Consider the following 27,342-nt stretch of genomic DNA (forward strand, 5'->3'; position numbering starts at 1 on the left):
AGAGTTGACTCACCTATTGCGGATAGCTTGAGTCAACACAACAGGAACTCAACAAACAGGGACGTTGCATTGCCCGACCGACGGTACAATATATCCTCTATTTTGGAACGGTGATTGATCTGGAGTCTGTTCGCTTTGATGTCATTTCCACCTCGTGTAGACCGGAACTTATTTCAATTGACAGAATAATTTTTTCTTTATAAACCAGCTAGATTGTTTTTTTAGTTTTTGCTCATTCTAATATATCTCGGTAAATCTATTGTCGTCTTTTCGAAAAAAAATAAATCTTCCTCAACCTAAATAGAATTTTCACTCGCGTCGCTGCAGATTGATTTCCCATGCGATGCGGGGCCTCGGAATTTTTTATTTTAGCTTTTTTAAACTAATATTTTAAAAATAGCGTACATGACGTGACTCACTAACGTGCTCACATCATATGAATTGGCGTGACAAAGGTGGCCACATTTCCATTAGCCTCGGCTCATGTCGCGCTAACACCTTTAGCGTGACTTAAACCAATATAGAGAGCCCGCTAGCCGCCCTCCTCTCCCTCCTCCTTTTCATTTTCCAGATTGAGTCCAAAGACTTTGCTTTTGCCCATATTCCCTCTCCTCTAAATCCTCCATCAAATTCATCGATTTTGAAACCAAAATCAAAAGAGATTTCATCAGGGATCGCTCATTGAAGGTAAATACTCCATTGCATCCATTCAATTTCGATTTTCTCTGTAGTTTTAGATTGTTTTGAGCTAGCTAGGGTTTAGAGATTATGTGATAAAAATGTTAAAAATTGGTTAAATTAGTTAATGGTTGTATGTTGTTGTTCAATGCTTAATATAGCATGTTACAGACAAGTTATACCTCGTTGTTATCGATCATGAGGTGAGCTCGGTGCTCCCTGTCGTAGTACATCTCAATGAGCGGGTAATCGGGGTGTGCCATCACCCTTAAATAACTCCTTTCAGCTTTCAAGCAAAGGGATATCGCCAAGCATGAAACGTGAAAGTTGTTAGATAATGAACAAAAACAACATAATTGCAATAATATATTTAAATATTCAACATGGAACAAATACAATATTTAATAGTTCACATCTACCAAATTATGTTTTACTACCCCCTTCTAGAATTCCTCTTTTACCTATGAATTGATTGATTCTTGGGCCCTTCGTTGTGTTGTTCTATCTTGTGGTCAAACCGGTGACATATGAAGCAACGTATTTTAACAGGTGCCTCATCAAAATCGCTAGCTCCATACATGTCATCACCATAACCACTATTAGAATCATCCATCTCATTTCGGAACCATTTTCACTTCCTCATCCTAGGTTTTTTTTAGTAGATCATAATCTGGCACATATTCATCACCAATGTATTCCGACCACTACGAAGGATCAAGTATAGGCTCGAATGTGGACTTCCAAGTTTTTAGAGCTATTCTCTTAGAATGCATTGGAGGTCAAGTAGTCAGGTGATGTGTGGTCCACTCTTCTCATCCGGCATGCTATGATGACATGAGAGCACGTAATATGCAGCAACTGAGGGTCCTACTGCATGCGCACTCTGTTGTAGTTAAGTCGACTCTTCACATCCTACCGTCAGAGCTCGCACCCCTTACACTAGTTTGAAATGCTGATGTAACACTATGAACATAGCTCCTTGGATCAAAGAGTTGTGCCTCTTGGGTAGCAGATATTTCCCCTACTTCGAAGGTGTTTAATGATAGCTTTTCCCCACACCTCACCAGCATCAAGTCCACTACGTGTTTTATTCCACCGATAGACAAAATAGAAGTTGCATTTGTGGAAAGTGTACTCAACGATGGCAGGCACAGGCATTGCATGGATGCCTTTAAGGACATTATTGAATACCTCCGAGATATTTGTGGTCATTGTTCCATACCTATAACCACTCTCATCATACACTAGCGCTCATTTGCACTTATTAGGCATTTCACCCTTCAACCACTCTGTCGCGGGATCATTCAAAACCTTCTCCAATTCTACAAGCCTTTTGTTGAATTATCTTTCCTCTTTAACTTTGCAAAGTATTTTCAATTTCTTAATTAACTCCTTGCTCTTCTGTCTTCTCCAAATATTTGCAGCAAAATAACACATGCACCATCGGTGCACAAGAGGAGGGTAATCCTCCATTCGTTCTCTAGCTGTATTAAAAAGACTCTAGTACCGATCCGGTATCATACAGACTTGATGTGCTGCTCTAATTACATAACAGCGAACCAATTAAAAGAACCAAGACCAACTGTCGTTCCTCTCTCCCTCTGTCAACGCAAATGGTATGGGGACCAACTGATCATCTATACCAATGCCAACAGCAATCATCAGTGTACCCTTATGCTTTCACATCAAGAAAGTGATGTTGATGCTAATCATGGGCTTACAATGCTTGAAGGTCTCCACGCATTGAGGAAAGCACTAAAACACACGCTGCATGACAGGCTTCATGACACCACTATTGCTATCTATCATGCCACCAGATGAAATGAACCACTTAGTCCTAGGGTTAAAATATGAAATTGCATCCAAGATCATAGGGACCCTCGCTTATGCCTCCTTCTAATCTCCCATAATATAATGCCATCGCATATTGCTTCGCCCTCCATGCTTTGCCATACAACAACCGATAATTAGTAAACCCAATTATATCAGTTAGAGTGGCCACAGTCGTGCCCGAGTCTATCCAAATGATAGGAGTGATGCGCCAACCAAGATACATCGTTGTGCACTAGGAGTGCACTTGTTTTGGCCTCGTTGACCGTTTCACATTTGTGACCTTCCATCGTAGGTCGTCATTGGGAATAAGACAGACCCATACACCCCATCCGCAACTTCTCTGGAATTTGATAGTGTACCTTTCCTTCGCATAAGAATGAACCATGTTGTACGACCTGTGGTGCCGCACTACGTAGTCCCTAAATCGGAATTTACCAAAGCTCTATGTGACTATCAAATATCATCTCCTTCTTAATCAACTCCTTCTCACTATCTCGTCCTCCTCCATAGACATTAAGCCATAATCACATAGAGCTTTCTTGGTAAATAAAATGTACGCATACCTCAGCACCTCGAGCACAACCATATGTATAACCTTCAGTGTGCTCAGCTCCTGCTCCGTGTAAATTCCATTCCACCAAGCATCCTCCTCATCCTCGTCCGCTTTTGCTTCCACATCAGGACCCACATGTCGTTTCTCAACACCAGACATATGTTCTACTTCTTGTACCTCATCACCTTCATCTTCGTCCTCACTGTCCGATGAAGATATTGGTATTTCCTCAATATTTTCTTGGACCTCCTCATCCTAATAAAAAAATCATCGTCCAAGTTGTTACATACCACAGCCATATCAAAGTTATTGGAATCACCGGCAGCTATCTCTTGAACAGAGGCACAAGATACCTCCGGAACCATAACATCGGCGAGTTTGGAGACACCAACCACCTCTGGGACAATTGCGGTAATTTTTTGAGTTAAATGCTCAACCAGCTTCACTTCCTGACTAATACTACCCGACACATCTTGAACCAATGGCATCGAGCTTCCCTCCATACCCACATCAATTACAACCTCCATGCAAGAAACTTGAGAACCATTCACACAATTCTTGTACAACTTCCAATCATTCTCTGATACTAACTCTATGACAACATAATGACCCCTGCCACCTCGGCCAGCATCAAACCTTCCACGTACGGTTACGTCACATGCATCCATATCAACATTCATAATTGACCTAACCTGAGCAACAATTTCATCGAAGCAAGGTGGGTTCCTAAATTTCAACACTTGCTCCCTCATTTTATCAAACTCCCCATTTGCATTAACCGTGCCACCACAAAACACACGAGCAATCCGGTTCATCTACACAAACTATATAAACATTTCACATCTGCAAAAAAATTCATCGCTATAACACATGCAAAGCCTACACATAATCCATTTCAATCCCTATGCCTCATCATTTCATCACAACAATTCAAAATTACTCATATATATAGAAGAACATGCTTTGCTCATATACATTAAGCCTAATCATATATGATTCAATTTCCTACGCTTAAATAATTGTATGCAACAAATTTTACACGTTACATATGCGTAACTATACATCCATAGCACGATATTTGACCTCCAATCTAACCCAAAACATTCAAATTTCATAGATCATCATCAACAAAATCCTAAACCATAACTACCCTTGAATTAAGAATACAAGGCAAAAAAAAACCAAAAATGCTTAGAAGGAATGGAGGAGCTACCTTCCTAAGACATGTCCCCACGAAATCCCCTTCGAATTGGGCCCAATTGGTGGAGGAATACAAGGGGGATCGTTAGTGCCGCTGCTGTGTCGCCTGGTCACGGAGAGCTAGAGGAGAAAGAAAAGATGCAGGAGAGAAGGGTTGGCGTGGTCCTCTGTATGCACGTAAGTCATGTCAACGGGGTTGGCATGATAGGAGGTTACGCCAATGTACCTGGTGTGATATGCGGTTAGGCCAACTGTTATGGCGTGACTCATGAGTACCACGTCAGCCTCACATGTAAAGGCATCGAGGCTGTCACTAGCGTGGCCACCTTAATCACACCGATGCATATGGCGTGACTAAGTTGGAGAATCACGCCAAAAGCTTTAAACGTGACAAATGGGGCTACTTTCTACAAATTTAATTTCTCACTTATTATTTTTAAAATTTTAATTTAAGAAAGCTAGAATAAAAAAATCCCGGGGCCTCCTAGTGGTACCATATGAGCAACTTGCCAATTGAAGAACAGTGGGCGCTGCCGGAGCGCGTGGACTGTTTCAAGTCTACTCCAGTTCAGAGTCATTGCGAGGGGGGAAGGACAAGGGACAGAGAAGAAAAGTTATATACCCCTACCTGTCTGGCTGGTTGGGCCTCTCAGGCTGAACCCCAGTCCCAGCTCCTCTCTCAGGCTCTCACCAGCGCGCTCCATGCCTCCATTGAAAATGCTTCGGCCTGAAGCACAAGCGGCTTAAGCATCATACGGCTGCTCTGCTCTGCTCGTCGACGGATCAGTTCAGGCAAGCCAGCTGCTAGCTCCCTGGTCCAGGTCAGATTATTATCTTGCTGTCCAGATTTTATCTTGTTTACTCATATGCATGAAAGTTCATACTAGTTCTTTATGTTGGGCGACGAAATAAAATTGGTCTCCTTGTTTGCAAGTGCTTTTCCTCTTTCTCTTGTGATTTTCGGCAAATTTGAACTTGGGCGAGCCAATCTTGCAAGTTGAAACAGCTGCGGGTTTACCTTCAATGTCTTTTGTTGTTTCTTTTGGCACGAAATGCTTGTCTAGTTTCGATTCATCTGCAATCCTCTTTTAAAGCTTACTGTATGCTGGCGGTATATAACTTTTACCGTTTTGGACTTGCAGTATATCTTAGCTACCATATATAGAATTTAGCAGTATCTTCATTTTCTGTGGTTGCAGGGTTCAGACCATACTGTTGGAGGTGGAAATCTGCTTTGCAGTGTCCATTTTGTAGAATCTCCTCGTTCCAAACTCCGTCAGGTGCTCAATGCTTTTTTTTATCCATCTCCATATAAGTCAGCTGAGAATAAGGATGGCAATCGAGTGCGGTGGGTATGGATAGTACTTACTCGTACCTGTATCCGTCAAATTTACTGTGCTCATGTCCTGTGAGCACCCACGAGCGAATAGATGATACCATACCCGTCGCTCGTGGGCATACACGTGGGTAGTGGCTGCATCAGATCTGAGAGGTGACGGTGTCCGGCCACATGCTTGAAGAGGCTGACAATGGTGAGCTCCCTACGGCTCGTGGCCATGAAATGCCATAGCGCGCTGGCGTCCATACGGAGACAAATCCACCGGAGCGCATCCTAAACACTGGCGGGCGGCGGAGCAGCGGACTCAGCCTCGGCGACGTTAGAAGAGAGCGTGTTGGAGGCCTTGGCGGAGAGCACGACGGAGGCCTTGACACGACGCGCAGGGGCGGTGGCCTAGTGGGCCTTGAGGGCCGCGAGGGACTCGGAAGCGGAGGCGGCAGCGACAGCTAGGGCTTTCTTCAGGGAGGCGGAGTAGGAGGCGAGGCCCTCCTTGAGTGAGGTGAAGTGCATGAGGGCGCGAGACCAGGCGCCATGGCAGTCCACGAGGAGATGCTTCTTGGTGTCGAGGTGGTCCAGGACGTGTTGGACCTCGCCGGAGGTGGCAAAGTCGTCGACGGTCGCCATGGAGGTAAGGGCTACGACCAGACGACTAGGAGAAGTGGATTGGGAGGGGGCGATGAGGAGAAGGGATCAGGAATTCGGGAGGGGGCTGGGACTAGGGGTGACGAACTGACAGCAATGAGCCAGCAATGCATGTGGATGCGGCTGGATTATGAGTTGACTGTTGGACGGCCCACCTGTAGGGAGTATTTAGACGAGAAAACGAGTGCCATGGGCAAGGGTAAGTCTTACCCATACCTGTGTCTGTATGCCTGTCAGGTATTGTTTTTCATCCATGAACGTGCCCGTGGATACTAAATATAGAATATACCCGATCCTATTAGGGTATTTACCCATGGGTAAACGAGTATAATTGCCATCCCTACCTAAGAACATGCTTATCTCTTACCAATTTTTTTGGACCGTTGGATGTGGATCCAACTGCCCCAGATCAACACATACTTTTAACTCTAACCCCTTCTCTCCCTTATTAGCCATCTCTCTCTCTCTCTCTCTCTCTCTCTCTCTCTCTCTCTCTCTCTCTCTCTCTCTCTCAGGAGCTCACGCCATCGCCGCCTCATGCACCTCTTTGGCGCCGTTGTGGGTGTCACCTCCCTCTTTCTTTCATCATTTTCTAGCAATTTTTTGCAAGTGCATCGCTAGCTTACATTTGACACAAACCTCTTATCAATGCTAGCTTGTGTTTGATGGCAAGGTTCCATTACATACTCATTTTAACATGTTATTACTACATTAAGTTGAAGCTAAAATGTGAAGTTAAGCACAATCAAAATTAAACACATGTCGAATTTGAATCATACATTCACTTATAAATTTAAATAAAATAATAAATTTAAAGACACAAGATAATTTAATTTAATAACTGATTTTTTCATTATACATAAAGGAGATCAGTGTATGGTAACTATATTTTAGCATACGACCTACACACTACACTCCTACACTATCCTAGCGCGTCATCTTGGTCATCATTGCTACTGATCCTTTTCAATTTACACAAAAAATCAGCTAATAAAAGATCTGGATTACACAAAATCCTACATCTGCATGCAAAAGGCTGCTTAATCCAAAATACTAATTTTGGATTAGCATGTATGACCTACCCCACTAACACTGATACTTGCACCAACAATAAGTAATCTAAGACTAACCTAAGTTGCGGTGCTTCGTCGGCGTGCCACTGAGGGAGGTAGAGTGGCTGATGGCGATGAAGCATGGCGATCATTATCATCATCGTTAGAGTACGCCATGGCGTTGCTCGTGCCACCAGCGTCACGCACCATGGCGGTGTGGCCCACAACACCCGCAATGACCATGGTGGCATTGCTCTCACCACAATTATCATCCTTGCCAACATCACCTACCGTGGCATTATCCTTGCCGTCGACCACCGTCCTCCTCTTCCTCAAAGTCATAGGCCTCCAAGCCCTCCTCTTCCTCGAACTCATCGTCGGCCTCCCCTTTATCGGAGTTGTTGTTGTCCCTCTTGCATACGCCACACAAGCATCCCTCTGGATCTTCCTCCTCCTCCTCCTCCTCTTCCTTCTCATCTTCCTCAGAGGGTGTTAGAGGGCCCTCTGAAAGGACAATGATGTCGCCTAGAGGGGGGGTGAATAGGCGTTTTTATAAAAATTCAACCCTTTCTACCGTTGGCCTAAACTTGCAGCGGAATATAAACTAACGAGTTTTTCACAAGAGAAAAACCTAAATATGCTAGGCTCAACTAGTGCACAATCACCCTAAATAAGTGTGAAAATTACAATCCTAAGGTGACAAAAATTACTCAATTCCAGCAAGAGATATGCAATAAAACTTAAATTGAAAAAGGCTGAAAATACTGTTCATATGCCTGAAATTACTGTTCACCGGAGACTCCGGTGTAGTCCGGATACTCCGGTGTGTACAGGTCCGGAAACTCCGATAAAGGCCGGATTCTCCGGGTTCTGTACAGAACAGAGCCCGAAACTGAATGAAATGGATATGTAGAGAGTTTTAGCTCAAACCAAGTGATGTCGTGTGTTCCCGGAGATGATTCCAAGTAGATCCACGAAGAACCTACACTCAAATACACACAAACAAGTAGATCGAGCAATATGCATAAAGATTTGAGCAAGAACATAAAAGTAAGGAAACAAGAGAGGAGACACAAAGATTTGTTTCCCGAAGTTCGGATTCACCACCGTGAATCCTACGTCTCCGTTGAGGAAGCTCCAACGAGCCGGGTCTCTTTCAACCGCTTTCCTCGATCCACTAGCTTTATCTCTTCCCTTTCGGAGGCGAGATCGACCTTCACAAACTTTCCCGCGGCTCACCACACGCGCGGGAGCTCACCGGGCAACACCTAGCCGGCTAGGAGGCTTCACCTCCAAGAGTAACAAACGCAATCGAACTTCTTGCCGATGAACTCGAGTGCTCAAGAATGGATTTAGCTCACTTGCACTCAATCTTCCAATCTCTCAACCCAACTCACTTTTCTTCTCAAATCACACACTAGAATGGAGTGGGAGAGGTTCTTTTGGCTCTAGAAATGTGTTCTTTTCGTGCCCTTCCAGCAGCCCCAAAGGATGGGGTGAGTGGGGTATAAATAGCCCACTTCAAAAAACTAGCCGTTAGGCTCTTTTCTGGACCTTACCGGAGAATCCGGCCTACACCGGAGTCTCCGGCCACTCCAGGTACCGGAGAATCCGGTCTTCACCGGAGTCTCCGAGTACAGCACAGCTGACCTCCGAAAAACGGCGATAACTTTTGATTCCGGAGTCCGATTTCGACGATTTTGGACTCTATGAAAAGCTTATTCAGAAGGCTACACATCCCAACTGAATTCATGACCTAAAACACATAGGATCAAATTAGGAACACTCCAAAACCCATTTTGGACACTTCCGCACTTTCCGCTCCGGACTCTTAACAACAAACTCTCACTTTGGGTTTGGTTGGGAACTCTTGAGCACTGAGACGCGACAATTAGCTCACGTTGCATCCCTCTTAATAGTGCGGCATACCTATACTCAAATTCAAAGATAAAACTCGTTTGAACCACTTTGAGCATTTGAAAACTTTCAAGTACCGCTTCTTTTTCTTTCAAACCTTGAGGGTTACCAACTTCCATATATTCTTCACTCCATCTCTTCTTGATTCTTCATATGATTGATGTGAATCATCCATAGCTTCCCATAGCCTCGCACGGTCCATCGGCGCAAAGCCTTCACTCGCTCTTCACCACCGCCTTGGTCCTTCGGCGCCAAGCCATTTGCTTGCCCTTCACCACGGATGGTCCATCGCAGCCGAGTCTTGCTTGCCCTTCACCGTCTTGCCATAGAAAACCACTTTGTATTCAACATCTTCAATGAATTCACTTTTTCATATATGGAGTCCACTCTTGTTCTTCACTCTTGGCATATATGATTTCAATTCAACTTATGCCTTTTTATGGATCCTAACCCCAACTCACTCTCAAGCACGAAGTACATGGGTTAGTCCATAAAACCTAAATGACAACATTTATACCTTAAGTTACTTGATCTCCGCAAGTAACTTATTAGCCTTCATGCATATTGTCAATCTTCATATAGAACCTAACCCCACTCATTCTTAAACACATAGCACACGGGTTAGTCCATAAAACTCTATTGACAAGTCATACCTTTAGTTACTTGATCTCCACAAGTAACTTAGCCTTCAAACTTATTGCTAATCTTATTGAGCTTATTCTTCTTCTCATGAGCATCACTAAAAGCTCATTTACTTTTGATGCAATTCTTTGAACTCATGGCATTTCTCAAAGAATCCATGCTTCATCATTTATGCATCTCCTATGGAATAACCTAATAGCAATTCTCAATATGATTGTTAGTCCATAGGCATTGTCATCACTCAAGCTTCTTCTTCTTTTTATGAGCATCACCAAGAGCTCATTTATCTAGATGCATATTTTTAATCTTTCCATTCACCTAGAGGTCATGCATGTCTCTCATCCATGCATCACCTATGGAACAATCTACTAACAAACTTAACACCATTGTTAGTCCATAGGTATTATCATTAATTACCAAAACCACACATAGGGGCTAGATGTACTTTCACCCTCCCACCACACGTCAAAGTTATCATTGCCGCCGGCCTCCTCTGGGTCGATGGAGACGTCTTCGGGATCCTCCAAGGAAACCTCCATGTCCTCCTCCTTCATGGAAGGCTCCTTGGAGGGCCAACTAATTTGCGACAACGACGGTGTGGCTATGGAGCTGCGGTGGACCTGCAGAAGAGGGAGCAACAATGATCAAAGCTTGGAAAGTGGGAGTGGTAGCGGTGATTGGTGTGTTTTGGGACAATGGGGATGGGAATAGGATTTCTTGGGAGAGATGAGAGCTGGCCTGCGTCAGAATCTATGGAGAGAACCGTGGCAGGAGACGAAGAGCATTTATTACTCATGGTTGGGAAGTGGAATCATGAGAGAAGCCTAACTCTTTGGTATTCACCACGATTTTAGAATTTTCCGTTCAAAATCCATATCCCTTATGGGTTCAAATTGGAATCGTGGGAGACATTCACTATCTCTCACAATTTTAGTCATGTAGCTTGTTTCATATGGCTTCCAACTAGGACCGTAGGAAACAACTTTTTTCACACGGTTCCAAAAATACATGTGATACAAGAAGCCTCGAGCCTTTGTGTAATAGACAGATTGCCAAAAATACCGGGAACAACTACGCTCGATGCTTTAGTTGGCTCCTCACTCCCAAAATTTTGGGTGTTCGTACGATTATCTTTGACTGGTGATGTGATGAATTGCTATTAACATCTGATTTAATCAAGAGAAAAATATTCTTTTAATCAATCAATCCTGGCATTATAAGCCGTTCCATCAACAGGCAGGTACAAAGTTATAGGGAATTATGAAAGACGATGGGCAGGGGAGAAACATAGACTCGAATAAAGAGCCAATACCTGGATAACCAGGACCTGGCAATACAACCTATTTACACACTAATAAACCAAAACCATATACATGTTCATGCATAGAGCAAGCGACCATTAGTTCTTTCGCCCGCTGTTCTTCTGCTTCAGCATCAGCCAACTTGTCTGGAATGAGACAGTAGCTATTCCTGCCAAAGCATTAGAGTACCTTGGTAAACAAGATATCTCATATCTGAAATTCTCAACCCCAAATGTACGTCACCTGGAGGTTCATTGGAGAACTGAGCGATAGCTTAGATGGTAGAGCCTCCCATCAAGGAGGTCACCCATCCAGGCTCAAACCTAGTGCTTGTAGCGGCTACCTCCCAAAGAAATCTGGTTTTAGCGAGATCCTAGGCAACCAAGGTTTGGTACCTCTACTAAAAAAAATCAAAGTGCACGGAACGTCTTCTCCTCATGGTAAAAAAAAAAAGTACGTACACTGGTCATGTCAGCAGACAAATCTGCAATGAAGATAAATAGATCACAAAGTGCATCAAACTACTTTGAAGCCTTCAGAAATCCGTCCTCTGAAGACAGAAGTGTGAGAAAAGCTAAACAGAGGTTACTCTGCAAGACCACCTCCAAAGAAGGCTAGGGGACTTTCAGCGAGATAAGGGACTCAGAGAAAATAACTCACAAAGGACATGTGCCTACCATAAATTGTGTGCCACAGAAAGATGAGGACCAGAAGCTTCATCTCATGATATACCTCTAGCATTACTTCTGAATAACAGAACAGGGAATAAACTTGCAAATGCCACACCACCAGTAAGAACCCCTCTAGGTTGATGTTTGATGAACTAGAAAAACATAAAACTCCATCCAAATAAATGCACCAATGTAAATCCGAATGATCAGACAATTTATTATGGAAGTCAGCAAGCAGACCACAATTTCGAACCTGGAGATTCAAAATACCTAACCCCCATAGCTTCTTACTTTACAAAAGTGTTACCAGGCCACCGTGCACAAAGCATATAATGTTCCACACTTAGCGTAACCTAACAAAGAGCATGGAACATGAACGCAATTCAGATGGAAAGTTCTGAAAGCATCGACTTAATGTTATTTAATGGCCTCCAAAACAAAAAATCATAGGTGATTGCCAATGCTTCAATCAAGCCAGGATTCAACCAATTAGTGGCAGAAAGACTTGGTGCTGGGATTTAAACATACTGAGTGGTTTGCCTAACCACCTAAGAAACGAAGCAAATATGAAACTCTGAACTGTTGGTCTCATAAAAAATTGCTTACCTTCAGTAAAAATTAAGAGACACTTGCTTTACAAGGAATAGTTCATTTCTCATAGAGTAGGTTAGTCATACCATGAGTCAGCAAAAGAGTGTTTTATTTAATTTCATTTTACTTCTGTACTAATGGACCCAGTTGCTACTCTTAATTTTAAACATAGGATTTCAAAATCAGAAGCTAGAACTCAGTTTTGAATCAAACTGCATACAAATTTTGCAATATAGAATCTATGGTTTCAGTCTTGTTTTTATTTTTAACTCTCAATTTACAGTCAAATTTTAGAAAGGAATGTAGTATTGAATATTCATTTCGATGTTTGTTCATCCATGGATATTGACTTAATTTCGTTCTATTACAGGCATTCATGTCCTTTCCATCTTGCTTTAGTCTTCTTATTGATTATTAGAATGAGTCATTTAGATCATGCAACTGCACTGGGTTTCTGGTATTTCGTTTTAATTTGTTACTCATTATGTAACATAATCTATGTTTACGCTGTCCAGCAGAAATGGCGGAGGCTTTACTCTATGCGGTCTCAAAGATTGGTTCCACATTAGCGGAAGAAGCCACGAAGGCCGTCATAAACAAGCTATCTGAGAAAGTTAAGAATCTGAAGGAACTACCAGGGAAAGTTGAGGAACTAGAAAATGAACTGAAGATGATGAGTAATGTCATAAAACAGATTAGCACTCCAAATCTTACTAACGATCTTGTTAGGGGTTGGATTGCACAGATGCGGGAGCTGGTACACCGTGTTGAGGATGTAATGGACAAATATTCATATCATGCTCTTACATTGGAGGAAGAAAATACCACGAAGAAGTTCTTCTCCAAAGCGCATTATGCCACAATTTTCAGTGAAATTGCTGAAGAGATTATCCAGATAGAGATGAAAATTGAAAATGTTGTGAAGCGGAGAGATCGGTGGCTGCAGCTGCCCCAGTTCATTCCTAATCCCCTTGCTGATATTGAAAGAAAGCGTCCACAAGACTGCCTCCTGGAAGTTGTTCAAGCTGACCTTGTCGGGATTGAAGACAACAGGAGCCAGTTGACCAATTGGCTGTACTCTGATGAGCAAGGTGGCACAGTGATAACAGTATCTGGTATGGGTGGATTGGGAAAAACTACACTGGTCACAAATGTGTATGAGCGGGAAAAGGGCAATTTCACTGCTCATGCTTGGATTGTTGTGTCCCAGACGTATGATGTGGTTGAATTGCTGAGGAAAATGCTTGCGAAGATTGGGCACATGGAACTGTCACAGCTAGCAGATTTGGATGCCCATGACATGAAAGTAAAAATAAAGGACAAACTAAGAGATAGCAAATGTTTGCTTGTACTGGATGATGTGTGGAACCGAGAAGCATACACTCAGATAAGGGATGCATTCCATAACATCGAAACAATTCGTGTTATCATCACAACACGACAGGAAAATGTGGCAACTCTTGCTCAACAAACACGTCAACTCAAACTCAAGCCATTGGAACGCAATGATGCATTCAACCTCTTCTGCAGAAAGGTTTTCTATAACCGCATGGAATGCAAGTGCCCTCAGGACCTTGAGAAACTGGCTAACAATATAGTGGAAAGGTGTCAAGGCCTCCCACTTGCAATTGTATCCATAGGCGGTATGCTGTCTTCTTTGCCACCAGCAGAATATGTCTGGAATGAGACGTACAAGCAACTTCGGGGTGAGCTAGCTACCAATGATCAAGTTCGTGCCATTCTAAATCTGAGCTACCATGACTTACCTGGAGATCTTAGGAACTGCTTCTTGTATTGTGGTCTGTTCCCTGAGGATCACCAATTGTCACGGGAAAGCCTTGTGCGGCTGTGGGTTGCAGAAGGTTTTGCAGTGCGAAAAGAACAAAGCACAGCAGAGGAGGTGGCTGATAGATATCTCAGGGAACTGATTCAAAGGAACATGCTGGAAGTTGTGGACAATGATGAGCTAGGCAGGGTCAGTACCTGCAAGATGCATGACCACGTGCGGGACCTGGCACTTTCTATTGCCAAAGAGGAGAAATTTTGTTTCGCAAATGATTTTGCAAGCATGGTCGACATGGACAAGGAAGTTCGTCGCCTGTCATCATGTGGATGGAAAGAAAAAACTGCTGTAAGAGTTAAATTGCTACGTCTTCGAACCCTAGTGGCACTTGGGATAATTGCATACTCTCCTCAGTTGCTATCCCCAATTTTGTCTGAATCCACCTACCTCACTGTTCTTGAGCTGCAAGATTCCGAAATAACTGAAGTACCAGCATCTATAGGAAATCTTTTTAATCTACGCTACATTGGCCTGCGGCGCACCAGGGTCAAGTCACTACCAGAATCTATTGGGAGGCTCTCCAACCTCCAAACCCTAGACATAAAGCAAACCAAAATAGAGAAGCTACCACGAGCCATTGTTAAGATCAAGAAGCTGCGGCACCTTCTAGCTGACAGATATGCAGATGAGAAGCAGTCAGAGTTCCGGTACTTCATTGGAGTGCCAGCACCAAAAGAGCTATCCAACTTGGCAGAACTACAGACTCTTGAGACTGTGGAAGCCAGCAAGAACTTGGCTGAGCAGCTGATGAAACTGATGCAGCTACGGAGCATGTGGATTGACAACATAAGAGCAGTTGATTGTGCAAATATTTTCGCCACACTCTCCAAGATGCCACTTCTTTCTAGCTTGCTTCTCTCTGCGAGTGATGAGAATGAGACACTTTGCTTGGAAGCTCTCAAGCCTAAATCTGAAAAGCTCCACAGGTTGATAATCAGAGGGTGCTGGGCAGATAACACGCTACACTGCCCAATATTCCATGACCATGGCAGAAATCTCAAGTATCTAGCTATAAGCTGGTGTCGCCTTTGGGAAGATCCGTTGCAGCTGCTTGCGCCATACGTGTCGAACCTCACCTATCTTAGCCTTAATAGGGTGAGTAGTGCAAGCACCTTGGTTCTTTCTGTAGGGTCCTTCCCACAACTGAAGACGCTCGTCTTGAAGCACATGCCCAATGTCGACCAGCTGCAGATTAGAGGTGGCGCCCTTCCACAGATTGAAGGCTTATATGTTGTGTCACTGAAAAAGCTGGATAAGGTCCCCCAAGGCATTGAATACCTTCGCTCTCTGAAGAAGCTGTGGCTGCTGGATTTGCACCAGGACTTCAGAGCTCAGTGGGACAGGAATGGAATGCAGCAGAAAATGCAGTATGTTCCAGAGCTCCACATCTAGAATTGTCACTACTGCATTAGGGTCCCATCTGCAGCAGCATTAATGCATGTCACATCTGGATTTGTAATTTGTTCAATAAGTCGTTGGTTATTGCCATTATTTGTCAAACTGCAATAGAAACTATGATACGATATGTATTTGTAATTTGTTCAATAAACCCATAAACATTGTCTTTCTTTTCACATCAGGCTGTTGCCTAGTAGAAGTTGTATTGTAGTTTGGATTTGGAGTTTGATTCCATGTAAGAACCTGGCCCTTCTGTACCGAACTGCATAATGTAATAAATGTTATATCGTTGTCACTGGATACAATCTCTACATGCTCCTATCACTAAGAAATACTATAAGATGATGCCACAAAATTCTTTTCTACAAACATTTTGCTGAAATGCAGCGCAAAGAGTGCATTCCCCTCTGTGTTGTAAAAAGTGCGATAATAAAAGCATATAGCCATATATCGCAAATAACATAACAAGAGCAGAAAACAGCATAAAGAATATACATGGTATTGCAAGAATGAAGCACCAGTTCATGAACTAATATATCATTCATCATGTATATAAAGAACAGTACTAAACAGCAAAGTGTAATGTTAAAATTTGCTCTGAAAGGATTCTAACAGCTGGCTCCAGAATTATGAAGTCTGCTCCCAAGCTATTCTATATTCATATCACAGATTGGATTAGCAAATGAGATCACACCTAAATTAAGATCATGCGCAAAATTTCTCTGAAATTACGAAGTGAAGCTAGGGTACAAGACCATGTACCATCAACCAGTGCAAATGATTCAGGATAAAGGAGTGCACCTACGGTACCCCTAGCCAGCACAAGCGCTTCAGAAGGCAGGAGTGCAGCTGAAGTAGAAGGGTAGAATCCAGATTCTACAATTGAAACAACAAACGAGGGATCTTGCAGCATGGATGTTGACCATTGCGTTGAACACAGTGAGGAGTTGCCACTGCTTGATGAAGGTATGAAATTACAACTTGTTTTCATTTAAATGTCTAACTTGTAGACTTACTTCTCATCCATTGTACATTTGTTGTGTTAGTTGCACCACCAATGCACAAGGACCATCGGAAGCCCACCTGGGGGAGAGGGCTTAATAAGCTTACCAGATCCATGGGTTGTAAATTGCATATCTCTTTTGCTGAAGGGAAGAAACGACCCGAGCAACCAATGCACGCGACAAAGCTAGCTTCAGAGTCTGGCACTGTGGTGTGCAACCATATACCACTATACACACATTGGAAGGAGTACAAGGATGCTGATAGAAACTTTGTGAAAGATCACATGAGCTATCTTGTTGTGAGTCATCTTTTTTTTTTTCAAAGTTGGTTTCCAAATAACTTATTCATTAGGCTGTTTTCAGCACACTAACTTCATGCTAGGGTTTTACTTGAATAGGTACACTTTGACATGAATGTTGATGATTAGCTGCAAAAAAATTATGTTCTGACCTGCTCAAGAGTGGGTTGTGTCAGCAATGCTATAGGCTCAAAAGGAAATATTTCAATGGTGTTCCTAAGAATGGAAACCACCAGGTGTTATTCAAGAAGATTGGGAAAAACTTGTGGAGAAGTGGACTGATCCGAGACATCAGGTATATATGAAATAATGGAAGTTTATGAAAGTTGTACCTCTCAGAGTTTGGTACATGGGCAACCCCCCCCCCTTTCTAGGTAACATCTCAAAAGAACAAACGTAATCATAGAAAAGTCAGGCTTCACCAAACCACAGGCTCTCGGTGTTATGTTGCTCAAACATTTTCCTTAGTAACCTCAATTGTACAACATTTTATTGCACCATACAGCTAGTCCTAGAATTTTGAACTAATGTAACCTATATTGCAGAAGGACCAAGAACATGGGGAAGAAATTGATTTATTGATCTTTTTAAGGCAACCCACTACAGCAAGACAAAGGGTTATAGTGATGATGTGCAGGAAGCAATTGTAAGTATGCTATATACAACTGAATTGTGGTACGATGGATGTGTTTGTCATGATGGAATCATACAATTTATGATGATGCATGACATATGCTCTCATTGAATTTGAAGGACATGAACTATAATGCATTGCACATGCTTATTCATTGAATATAGCTCCTAGATTTTGAATTGTATAAAAATATCTATTAATATAGCTCCCAGATTTTGAATTGTATAAAAACATATGTTAATACTTACATGCACTTTGGTATAGATTTTATATACACAAAAATTATCATGCATCTTCACATCCCTTCCATTCTTTTTCAGGATGCCATGGAGTCTGCAAGGGCTCAACAGCTAGAACAAGATGCAGAACCAAAAAGTGCTGATGACATTGTTAGTGATGTTCTGTCTGAGTTCAGTTGTACATCATCCAAGTTTTTGGATAACATTGGCATTCGTTCACAATCTGCTAGCCCGGCTACTGCTACATCTACTGCACGCATAAGAGAGCTTGAAGGGATTGTCCTAGACCAGAGACTGCAAGTGGAGAATTCTGCTAGAAATGAGGAAGTGTTGCGTGCAACTGTTAGTTCTCAGCAGCAAGAAATTTAGAGCTTGAAGAAGCAAGTTGAAGTAGCAACTGAGTCAAACAAGAAAACTGAAGAATATGTGTCCATTCTGCTTGAGAAGCAAAAGAGAACTAACGACATTCTTCTATGCCTCATGACCCAATCACTACAAATCAGTACTTCAGGTCTACCTTCTTTAAATATCTGAACAACACTTATCTGAATGGTACCTTTTGCAGTCTATGATGACTGAGTGGTCTTGTAAATGTGGGTGTCTGATCTTTTGAACTATGTTTCTAGTTTGGTAGTTTTGGAGACGTTTAATGCTGTTGAACCTTGTGTGATGAACTTATGTTATGAGATGCCTGTGATGTTCTGGGTCCCATGAAGCTTTGATGTTGTGGAACCTTGTGTGATGAACTTATGTTATGAGATGCCTTCGATGTTTCTAGTTTCACGAAGCTTTTCTATACAATGCAAATTGCTATGGGAATCATAGATTGTCACAAATTGTCAGTTCTAGGTGTTACATGATGTATGACGTTATTATTCAATGACGAACATTTTGTCACAAACTGTCAGCTCCCGTAAGCCCAGTAGTGACGCTATGTAGTTTATCTGTGAAAAAACTTACGGTCACACAAATGTCGAACCTTTAGTGACCATAAATTTTTGTCATGAAATGCCATGCCCAGAAAAGCTTTCATGACGAAATGCATCCTTTTCATGATGAAAAGAACAGCTTTTTATGATGTGTCACACTTTGCCAGAAAAAGGTAGCTCTTGTCGTTCGTTTACTGACAAAAATGAAAAATCCATGACGATTTGTTTTTGACATTTTATGACACAAATAATCGTCATTGAATGTGCAACAATGAATGACAATGCTGTAATCGTCACTGAATGTCTATCTATCTATGAAGAAAAAGTTTAGACCGTCACAACGCATAATCTATGATGCCTATTTTGTGACGGAGGTACTTTCGTCACTAAATACTTTCTGTTACAAAGATGGCATTTCTATGAAAATTGTAGTTCATCATAGATACTCAGATTTCTTGTAGTGCGTGTTTCATCATCCACGACAAAGGTGACAAAGTCATCTCCTAGTGATTTTTCAATTCTTTGCCTCTTGCTCCTCATAAGTTCCAATTCAGGAACTGTGTCGCTAACACTCTGAGGAACATGGTCATCAACTAAAACATCATGGGTAACTACTTCCTTTTCTCACATAGGAAAGACGTGCTTAAAAAAAGTCGCATCTCAAGACTCCAGTATTGAGTTGACGGCAATGTCTGAGACCTCAGAATGGACCAGTAGGAATCTATAGGTAGTACTCTGGTGTGCATACCCCAGAAAGACACAGTCGATATTCTTTGGCCCTAATTTTTTTTTCTTCGACAATGGAACATGTACTTTTGCTAAACAGCCCTAGGTGGGAAGAAATGACAGATTCGATTTTCTCCCCTTTCATCCTTCATAAGGGGTTACCTCGCGATTCCGAGGAGCGACCCTTTCAGGACATAGTTAACTGTGAGAACAACCTTACCTCACCATGAGTTAACCATACCAGAACGTTGTAACAAGGCATTAACCAAGTCACAAATTGTTCGGTTCTTTCTCTCGGCTACTCTGTTGGCCTGTGGTGAGTATAGTGGCGTAAACTCATAGATTATGCCACTTTCTTCCCAGAACATGGAGAAATCCCTAGGAATATATTCCCCACTTCTGTCAGACCTCAGTCTCTTTATTCTCTTCCTTAGCTGGTTTTTCACCTTACGGCCTTATAGATCTTAAAGTATTCTAACGCTTCATCTTTTATTTTAAGCAAATAGTAGCATCATCTATAAGAGTAAAGAAGTATGTTTTTCCACCCTTAGTTAAAATTCCAATTCCGTTTATCTCACACAGGTCAGAATGGATTAGCTCAAGTAGCGAAGTGTTTCTCCCCTCGACTGAATGAAACAGTTTGTGGGGCTGCTTAGCTTGCACACACACCTCCCAATTATGGCTGTCGTTATAATTATATGAGGGAATAAGATTCATCTTGCTCAAATGCACAATTGCTTCATTATTAACATGACAAAGACGTGAATGCCAAATATCAATGTTCTTATTAAAATATGAAAAATAAAAAATGTTTGCAGAACTATCAAGAATAGAAATGCAGAACATGCCTCCGCAATGATAGCTATTTCCTACAAATGACCCACACCTAGTCAACACTACTTTATTTGACTCGAAGACTAATTTTATTCTTTATCAGCATGTCATTGACTCGTTGAGTAGATAACGGGTCATGACAGACACAAACAGTACGTCCTTAAGGACAAGAGTCTTGCCAGAAGTTAGCTTTAGGCTCACTTGTCCTACTCCACATACTGCTACTGAAACCCCGTTTCCCATCAGAACGGATCCACCATTTGCACCCTGGAGAGAAGTAAAACATGTCTGATCAGCACAAATATGCCTTGTAGCACCTGTATCAATCCACCAACTTACTGGTGAATTTACCATAAAGGCCTTAGATACATACTCACTAGTGGAGTCGCCTTTGCTGATATCATCGATCGTTGCAACTGTCATATGCATTTGGGCTTTGGCTGCCTTTTGCTGTTCAGGTGTCGGCCCCTTTCCCTTACGATCGTGGCATCTATTGGCCTTGTTATCCAACCCGCCGCAGACGTAGCAGACAATCTCGGGCTTCTTCTTCTTCTTCATAGCATTAGCCTTCAGTCCTGAAAAACCAGGTTTGGTCTTTTCTTTCTTCACATTCCTCTCAGACTAGTTCTTATGCTCGACAAGGTTAGCTTGAGCGGGTGCTTTCAACCTAGCATAGCTTTCCTTTGACTTTTCCTCGACATTTATAACAGCAATGAGCACATTAAGAGTCAATCACTGCTTTAAGGGTGGCAAACACTTCATCTTTTGTTCTAAGCAAGTAGATATAGCAAAATCTAGTAGCATCATCTATAAGAGTAATGAAGTATCTTTTGCAACCCTTAGTTAAAATTCCAATTCCATTCATCTCACACAGGTCATAATGGATCAGCTCAATTGGTGTAGTGCTTCTCCCCTCAACCGAATGAAACGGTTTACGGGGCTACTTAGCTTGCATGCACACCTCGCACTTATGGCTCTTGTCATAATTATATGACGGAATAAGATCCATCCAGCTCAAACGCACAATTGCTTCATTATGAACATGACAAAGACGTGAATGCCAAATATCAGTGTTCTATTAGAATATGAAGAATATAAAATGTATGCATAACTATCAAGAATAGAGATGAGAAACATGCCTCCGCAATCATAGTCCTCTCCTACAAACGACCCACACCTGGTCAACACTACTTAATTTGACTCGAAGAATAACTTTATTCCTTGCTGGCACAGCATTGACCCGCTGAGTAGATTACGGGTCATGGCAGGCACAAATAGTATGTCCTTAAGGACAAGAATCTTGCCAGAAGTCAGCTTCAGGCTCACTTGTCCTGCTCTGTGTACTGCTGCTGAAACCTCATTCCCCATCAGAACGGATCCACCATCTGCACCCTAGAGAGAAGTAAAATACATCTGATCAGCACAAATATGTCTTGTAGCACCAGTATCAATCCACCAACTTACTGGTGAATTTTCCATAAAGACCTCAGATACATATCCACTAGTGGAGTCACCTTTGCCAGTATCATCGACCGTTGCAACCGCCACATGCACTTGGGCTTTGGTTGTCTTCTGCTCTTCAAGTGTCGGTCCCTTGCCCTTACGATTGCGACATCTGTTGGACTTGTGATCCAATCCGCCGCTTCTTCTTCTTCGTAGCATTAGCCTTCAGTCCCAAAAAGCCAGGCTTGGTCTGCTCTTTCTTCACATTCCTCCTAGGCTGGTTCTTATGCTCGACAAGGTTAGCTTGAGCGGACGCCTTAACCCCACTATAGCCTACCTTAGACTTCTCCTCGATATTTATAGAAGCAATGAGCTCATTAAGAGTCAATCATTGCTTTATATGCCAACGTTCAGTGATAAAGTCACGCCAAGAAGTAGGCAGCTTGGCCAGAATGACATTAATCTGAAAGTTCTCAGGGAGGACATAGCCATACGGGCCTATGTCTTGCACGATCAGCTGCAACTCATAGATCTGTTCCATGACTGATCTGCCATCTCCCATCTAACTCGTTGCCACCATAAAGGACTCATTGCCATTGTCACTTTCAGCATACTTGTCATTCAGCTCCGTCTGCACCTTCCGTGCTTCCCCGAACCCTACATAGACGTCAAAGAGCCTGTTCGATAGGATGACCAAGAGGCGTGCTAAGGCTAAGGCATTAGCCTTCTCCCAACGGGCCCTTAAAGCGTCGAGACACGTTCTTTCGACCTCGTCTATCAAGGATTCCCCCGGAGGGGCAGGCGACTCTTCGGTGGTGACCTAGAATAATTCGAGCTCTATCAACCACAGCCTCGTCCGGGCCTGCCAGCGCTTAAAACGGGTTCCATCGAAACTCTCAGGCTTAATCACGTTTGAGGAAGATGGTGGTAAGGCAGAAGAGCCAGAGCTAACCATCACAGAAGCTATAGGATTTCTGGATTGTTGTAAAAGTGCGATTATAATAGCATATATATCCATATACCGCAAATAACATAACAAGAGCAAAAAAATAGCATACATGATATTGCAAAAATGAAGCACCAGTTCATGAACTAATATATCATTCATCATGTATATAAAGAACAATACTAAACAACAAAGTGTAATGTTAAAATTTGCTCTCAGAGGATTCTAATAGCTAGCTCCAGAATTATGAAAGTCTGCTCCCAAGCTATTCTATATTCATATCACAGATTGGATTAGCAAATGAGGTCACACCTAGATTAAGATCATGAGCAAAATTTCTCTGAAATTACAAAAGCATCTTGGATAAGGCTTCTAAGCATGTGCATGCGCACTGGGAAAAGGAAACAAGTACCTATATAACATAAGTCCAGCAGCACAACAGACTAGCTGGGCTCAAAACCCCAATTACTAAGACAAAATTGTATATTGCTGTTCCCTAAATCAACCAAGCAGATCAAGCTCGAGTTATAGAGAGCCACAACACATGTCCAGGAGCTTAACACAACTAGGCAGAGAATTGAGAGATAACAAGACATCAAAATCTGTATGTAGAACCAATCAAAATGGAATCAAAGTGCCAAAACAGTTACTGCCTATATCATCCAAAAAACAGAGAGCTACTCAAGATCTCATCTATTGTACTCAACTTGCTAGTTCAATCTCAATATATGTAATCATCATCGAGTAACAAGAATATACAACCATGTTGTTCAGTGTGAAATAGAGTAAAACTCATAGCGAGAATTGACGAAAGGAGTGAACAAGAGAGGTAAGACACGACTCGAAGGTCGTCGTCCTAGAAATCCTATCACCCACCATTGCCGCCATATAGGAGTAAGACGGAGATACAATGCCCCACCACACTACAATCGACATATGTGAGCAAGCCTCGGCTATGCAACTTCGGACACCACCAACCTTCTCTTCCAGCACCAAATTGCACCGACCAAGCACAAGGAGACCCAGAGCTCCAACTCACCGATGCAAAACCGAGAAGAAAGAGAGAGGAGAAAGAAAAATATGTATCAATTTGTGTTCATCCAGGAGAAGGAGAGGAGAAAATAAAGTGCAACAGCACTCACCCACACGCACGAGGATCGGACCCTCTCCTCCGAATCAGGTGCGCCTTGAGCCTCCCACGGGCGTGAGAGGATCTCAGCTACGACCGTTTCGCCGCCACCTCAAGCACAATCCATGCACCCCTCTTCCTCTTCTGGAGCCCTCTCTCGTGAACCCTAGCAGCCGGCTACTCCAAATACAGGGAGGCCACGGGCCTGGGCTAAGCAAAGGAAAGGAGGCTCGGCCAACTGCTAGATTCAGCTCACAGAAAGATTTCACACATTAAAAATTCCATAATATACAACACTCTGCATATCAGCATGTTTGCCGTCGAGCTCATTCCACCTTAGTCTAAATGAAATGGCAGGAAAAATCGCTCAAACTGATAGATCTTGGGGGAAAATCGCTCAAAATAGCTGATGCAGGCATACAGCCCGAGTACTCAGCGTCCAAATGGTTCTTCTGTGTCCTACAACCGTCTTAAATGATAAAAATTCCCACCCAGAATGGAACAACTAACTGGAAACGCAATCGAAACGGAGATTTGAACACCTACAGTTGAAACCGAACTCCTAAATCGATATCAGTACACTGACACATCCAAACGAACAGCACTACCAAAGAACCAGCGACATCATACGGAACTCGGCGAAGTTACCCGACCTGGTTTACGGAGTGGCACCAGTCGTCCAAGGGTACCCGCGCAGCTGATGGCGTGGGAAGGGGCTAGCCGCGGCTGCCGCCGGCGCCCGCGCCGAAGGGGCAGGAAGCCATCCGCCGCGGAAACGGCAGGAGAGGCTGCAGACAGGTTCCACGGCTCGGTGAGATAGTCCATTTGGCCCAAGCCACGGATTCACATCGTTTCGTCTTCTTTCCTATCAGCCCAAGTAAGATCAAATGCTACCTAGGCCTTTCGGTTGCCACTAAAAAAAATGCCTTTCGGTTGTAATCCTCTCGCAAAATCTCAAAACAAAAAAAAAGTCCTCTCTCTAAAAAGAGGACTTTAGGTTGTAATGGTATCTTTAATTTGTTGAACGCAAAAGTTTTTGCATAAGTTATTTCAAAATTATTAAATTTTTGCAAAATGCATTTTAAATTTATTTCTCCGAACTATTTAATTTTACAATAATTTAGTATTTTTGTTTTTATAAATGATAATAAGCTTGTAAAAAATTAGGGAGAAATGATAAAAAAATTGAATCGTCGAAAAGTTCTGTAAATTCCGACCTTTGAGTTTGATGCAGAGACCATGGAACAATACATAGCTTTTTAATGATGCTTCGTCAATCATGGTTCAGCTCTGTGGCTATGGTGCCACAATATAGCCAGTACTGACATGTAAAATGTGTAATTTTTTTGAACAATGAAATTGTGTAAAGTTTATCCGTTTGTGTAAAAAGGCATATCAACCACAGCTTACGATTCCTCCATTTTCCGTTTGTATTAATTTACTCACTGAAAGATCAATGGCTCTATTATAAGATTAGTATGTTTTGATGATTAATATTAATATGATTAACGAGGCTAACAAGGTTTACTAGTACTTTAAGGTTCGGTCTCAAGGATAAAGAAGCTGAGCTTGGGGTTTCAGATGTTTAATATCAAGGTCAAAGAAGAATTTCATGAAGATACCAGGATATGTTGCTTAGATAAGTAATTATGATATTGAGAGCATCACTTGTGTAGATAGATTTATTTTCTTTAGTGGTACTACAAAGAGGGATTTGTGTTCGGTAGTTTGATCTAGTGTATTTAGACTAATAGTCTACTGGTGATGCATATTAGAATTATCTAGTACTAATAGACCGAGAGGAAGACCTAAGACATCAAGAATTGAAGTCGGAACAAAAAGAAGTAAAGCCAAGACAAAAAGACGATTATATGGACTTGTCCCATGAATTTGATTTTGATCAAAAGTTTTTAGGCTCAATATTTCAATAGAGATATGAAGTCTGGAGCAAAAAATTATGACCAAAATATGAAGTTACTTGCACCGGATAATTTGCTGCACTCATGAGATGATCCAACGCGTTCATCAAAAAATCCTTTGTGTTCATAGGTTAATCTGATGAGTACATTGGATGACAACATTAGATATTCTGGTGATCAACAGATGAATCATCAGAACATTTATGCAAAAAAGTTGTTTTGAATGGAGTTGAGATGCTATTCACACCGATATTTTGGTGCTAAGGGTTGAAAATCAGCAGAACATCCTATGAGTAGGCCATATAGTAACAACTAGTTTATGTAGCTATTGGAATTGTACACACTGGATTATCTGATGTACTTATCGGAGTATTCATCGAGACATCCTATGTTCATATTTTCCGGGCAAATTCTCCGATGGCTAGTTTTTTGAGTTGGTTCTATAAATACCCTACAACTCAGTCATTTAAAGGTGCTAGAGCTTAAGAGAAGGTTCACATATTGTCATACCCAGTTTTAACGGATAAAACCAGATGCGGCTTATGTGTGTCCAGGATGTTAACACATATAAGGACATCACAGGTGAAGTAACAAAAGCAATATTTTAAAGAAATAAACATCGAACTCCCACAACAATTGACATATATTGTCTTTTATGTAGATATCTACAGCAGAACAGAAACATTGGTGCCCAACAACACCGCAGGCAACCAACCAGGAGACACGCGCCTAGAACGTCACAACCTTGTCCTTATAGCCTTCAACATATTCACCGATAACTACATAGGCAATCGACGAAGAACATCTCACTAGAATGCATCTTTCACTAGATCTTCGAATTCTTTTCCAACTGAGTGTTTGGTTATAGTAAGTGTGAGCACATGTTGTATCCAGCAAGTTGTGAAAGAAATATTATGCATATGAAGGCTTTGACAAGGTAAGACTAGTTTGGCTCTTTTGCATAAAATAGCATTTAAGTAAAAACATTTGAAAAGCAGTAGTAATTAAGTATATGACTATAAACAACCAACCACCTCAAGATTCCACCTATCTTGACTTAACCAACTGACCACCTCAACTAAGGTTCTAACCACCAAGGTTGAACACCCAACACCTCAACCATAGCTCCCAGCGCCAAAGTTGAACTACTAACCATCTCAACCATGATTCCCACCATCGTGACTGATCCATACCTCAACTATGGTCCCCATCACCACAGTTGACCACACTAACCAAACCATCAAGTTATAATAATGGTAGGTTTTCAGTGCCGCTCATGACCTGAGCACGGCTGAATATTCAGTTTTTAACTCTACAGAGGTTATACATACCAACAAGTCATGATTTCATCACCCGCAAGCAGGTAACTAAGTCTCCATTTTGCCCATGTTAGCAAGACACTTGCACACATCCAAGGTGTGTGGTCAGGATATCACTACAAAGCCTTTACAATGCTCCTCTCAGCACATGTCTACCCGCTAAGGTTTTACCGCCGTGTGATTCCACCTCAACAACGGAAGCCCCCTTTTGTGTCTTTCAGATCCCAAGATATCGTCCATTCACCGCTCTTCTGCCTGGTC

At 42.2% G+C, this 27,342-nt stretch overlaps 1 protein-coding gene and 1 long non-coding RNA gene across 6 annotated transcripts; one reads left to right on the forward strand and one right to left on the reverse strand.

Moving 5' to 3' along the window:
- The first annotated feature begins 4,804 nt into the window (after nt 1–4,804).
- LOC133900139 (disease resistance protein RPM1-like) lies at nt 4,805–15,955 on the forward strand. 5 transcript variants are annotated; one of them, XM_062341276.1, is made up of 3 exons: nt 4,805–5,085; nt 5,464–5,544; nt 12,935–15,955. In XM_062341276.1, the coding sequence occupies exon 3, from the start codon at nt 12,940–12,942 to the stop codon at nt 15,652–15,654; it is 2,715 nt and encodes a 904-aa protein (XP_062197260.1). In that variant the 5' UTR covers nt 4,805–5,085; nt 5,464–5,544; nt 12,935–12,939; the 3' UTR covers nt 15,655–15,955. The 5 variants fall into 5 exon arrangements, with proteins under 5 accessions (XP_062197260.1, XP_062197259.1, XP_062197263.1 ...); XM_062341275.1 differs by having other exon boundaries at nt 12,938–15,955; XM_062341279.1 differs by having other exon boundaries at nt 5,471–5,544.
- A 3,763-nt stretch (nt 15,956–19,718) lies between these two features.
- Nucleotides 19,719–24,696, reverse strand: LOC133900141 (uncharacterized). The gene is made up of 3 exons (XR_009906515.1): nt 21,840–24,696; nt 20,699–21,717; nt 19,719–20,592 (listed from the first exon to the last, which is right to left on the reverse strand). It is a non-coding gene; the product is annotated as an uncharacterized LOC133900141 (long non-coding RNA).
- Between the last annotated feature and the right edge of the window lie 2,646 nt (nt 24,697–27,342).

The sequence above is a fragment of the Phragmites australis genome, chromosome 19 (assembly GCF_958298935.1).
Source record: "Phragmites australis chromosome 19, lpPhrAust1.1, whole genome shotgun sequence".
NCBI classification, from domain to species: domain Eukaryota; kingdom Viridiplantae; phylum Streptophyta; class Magnoliopsida; order Poales; family Poaceae; genus Phragmites; species Phragmites australis.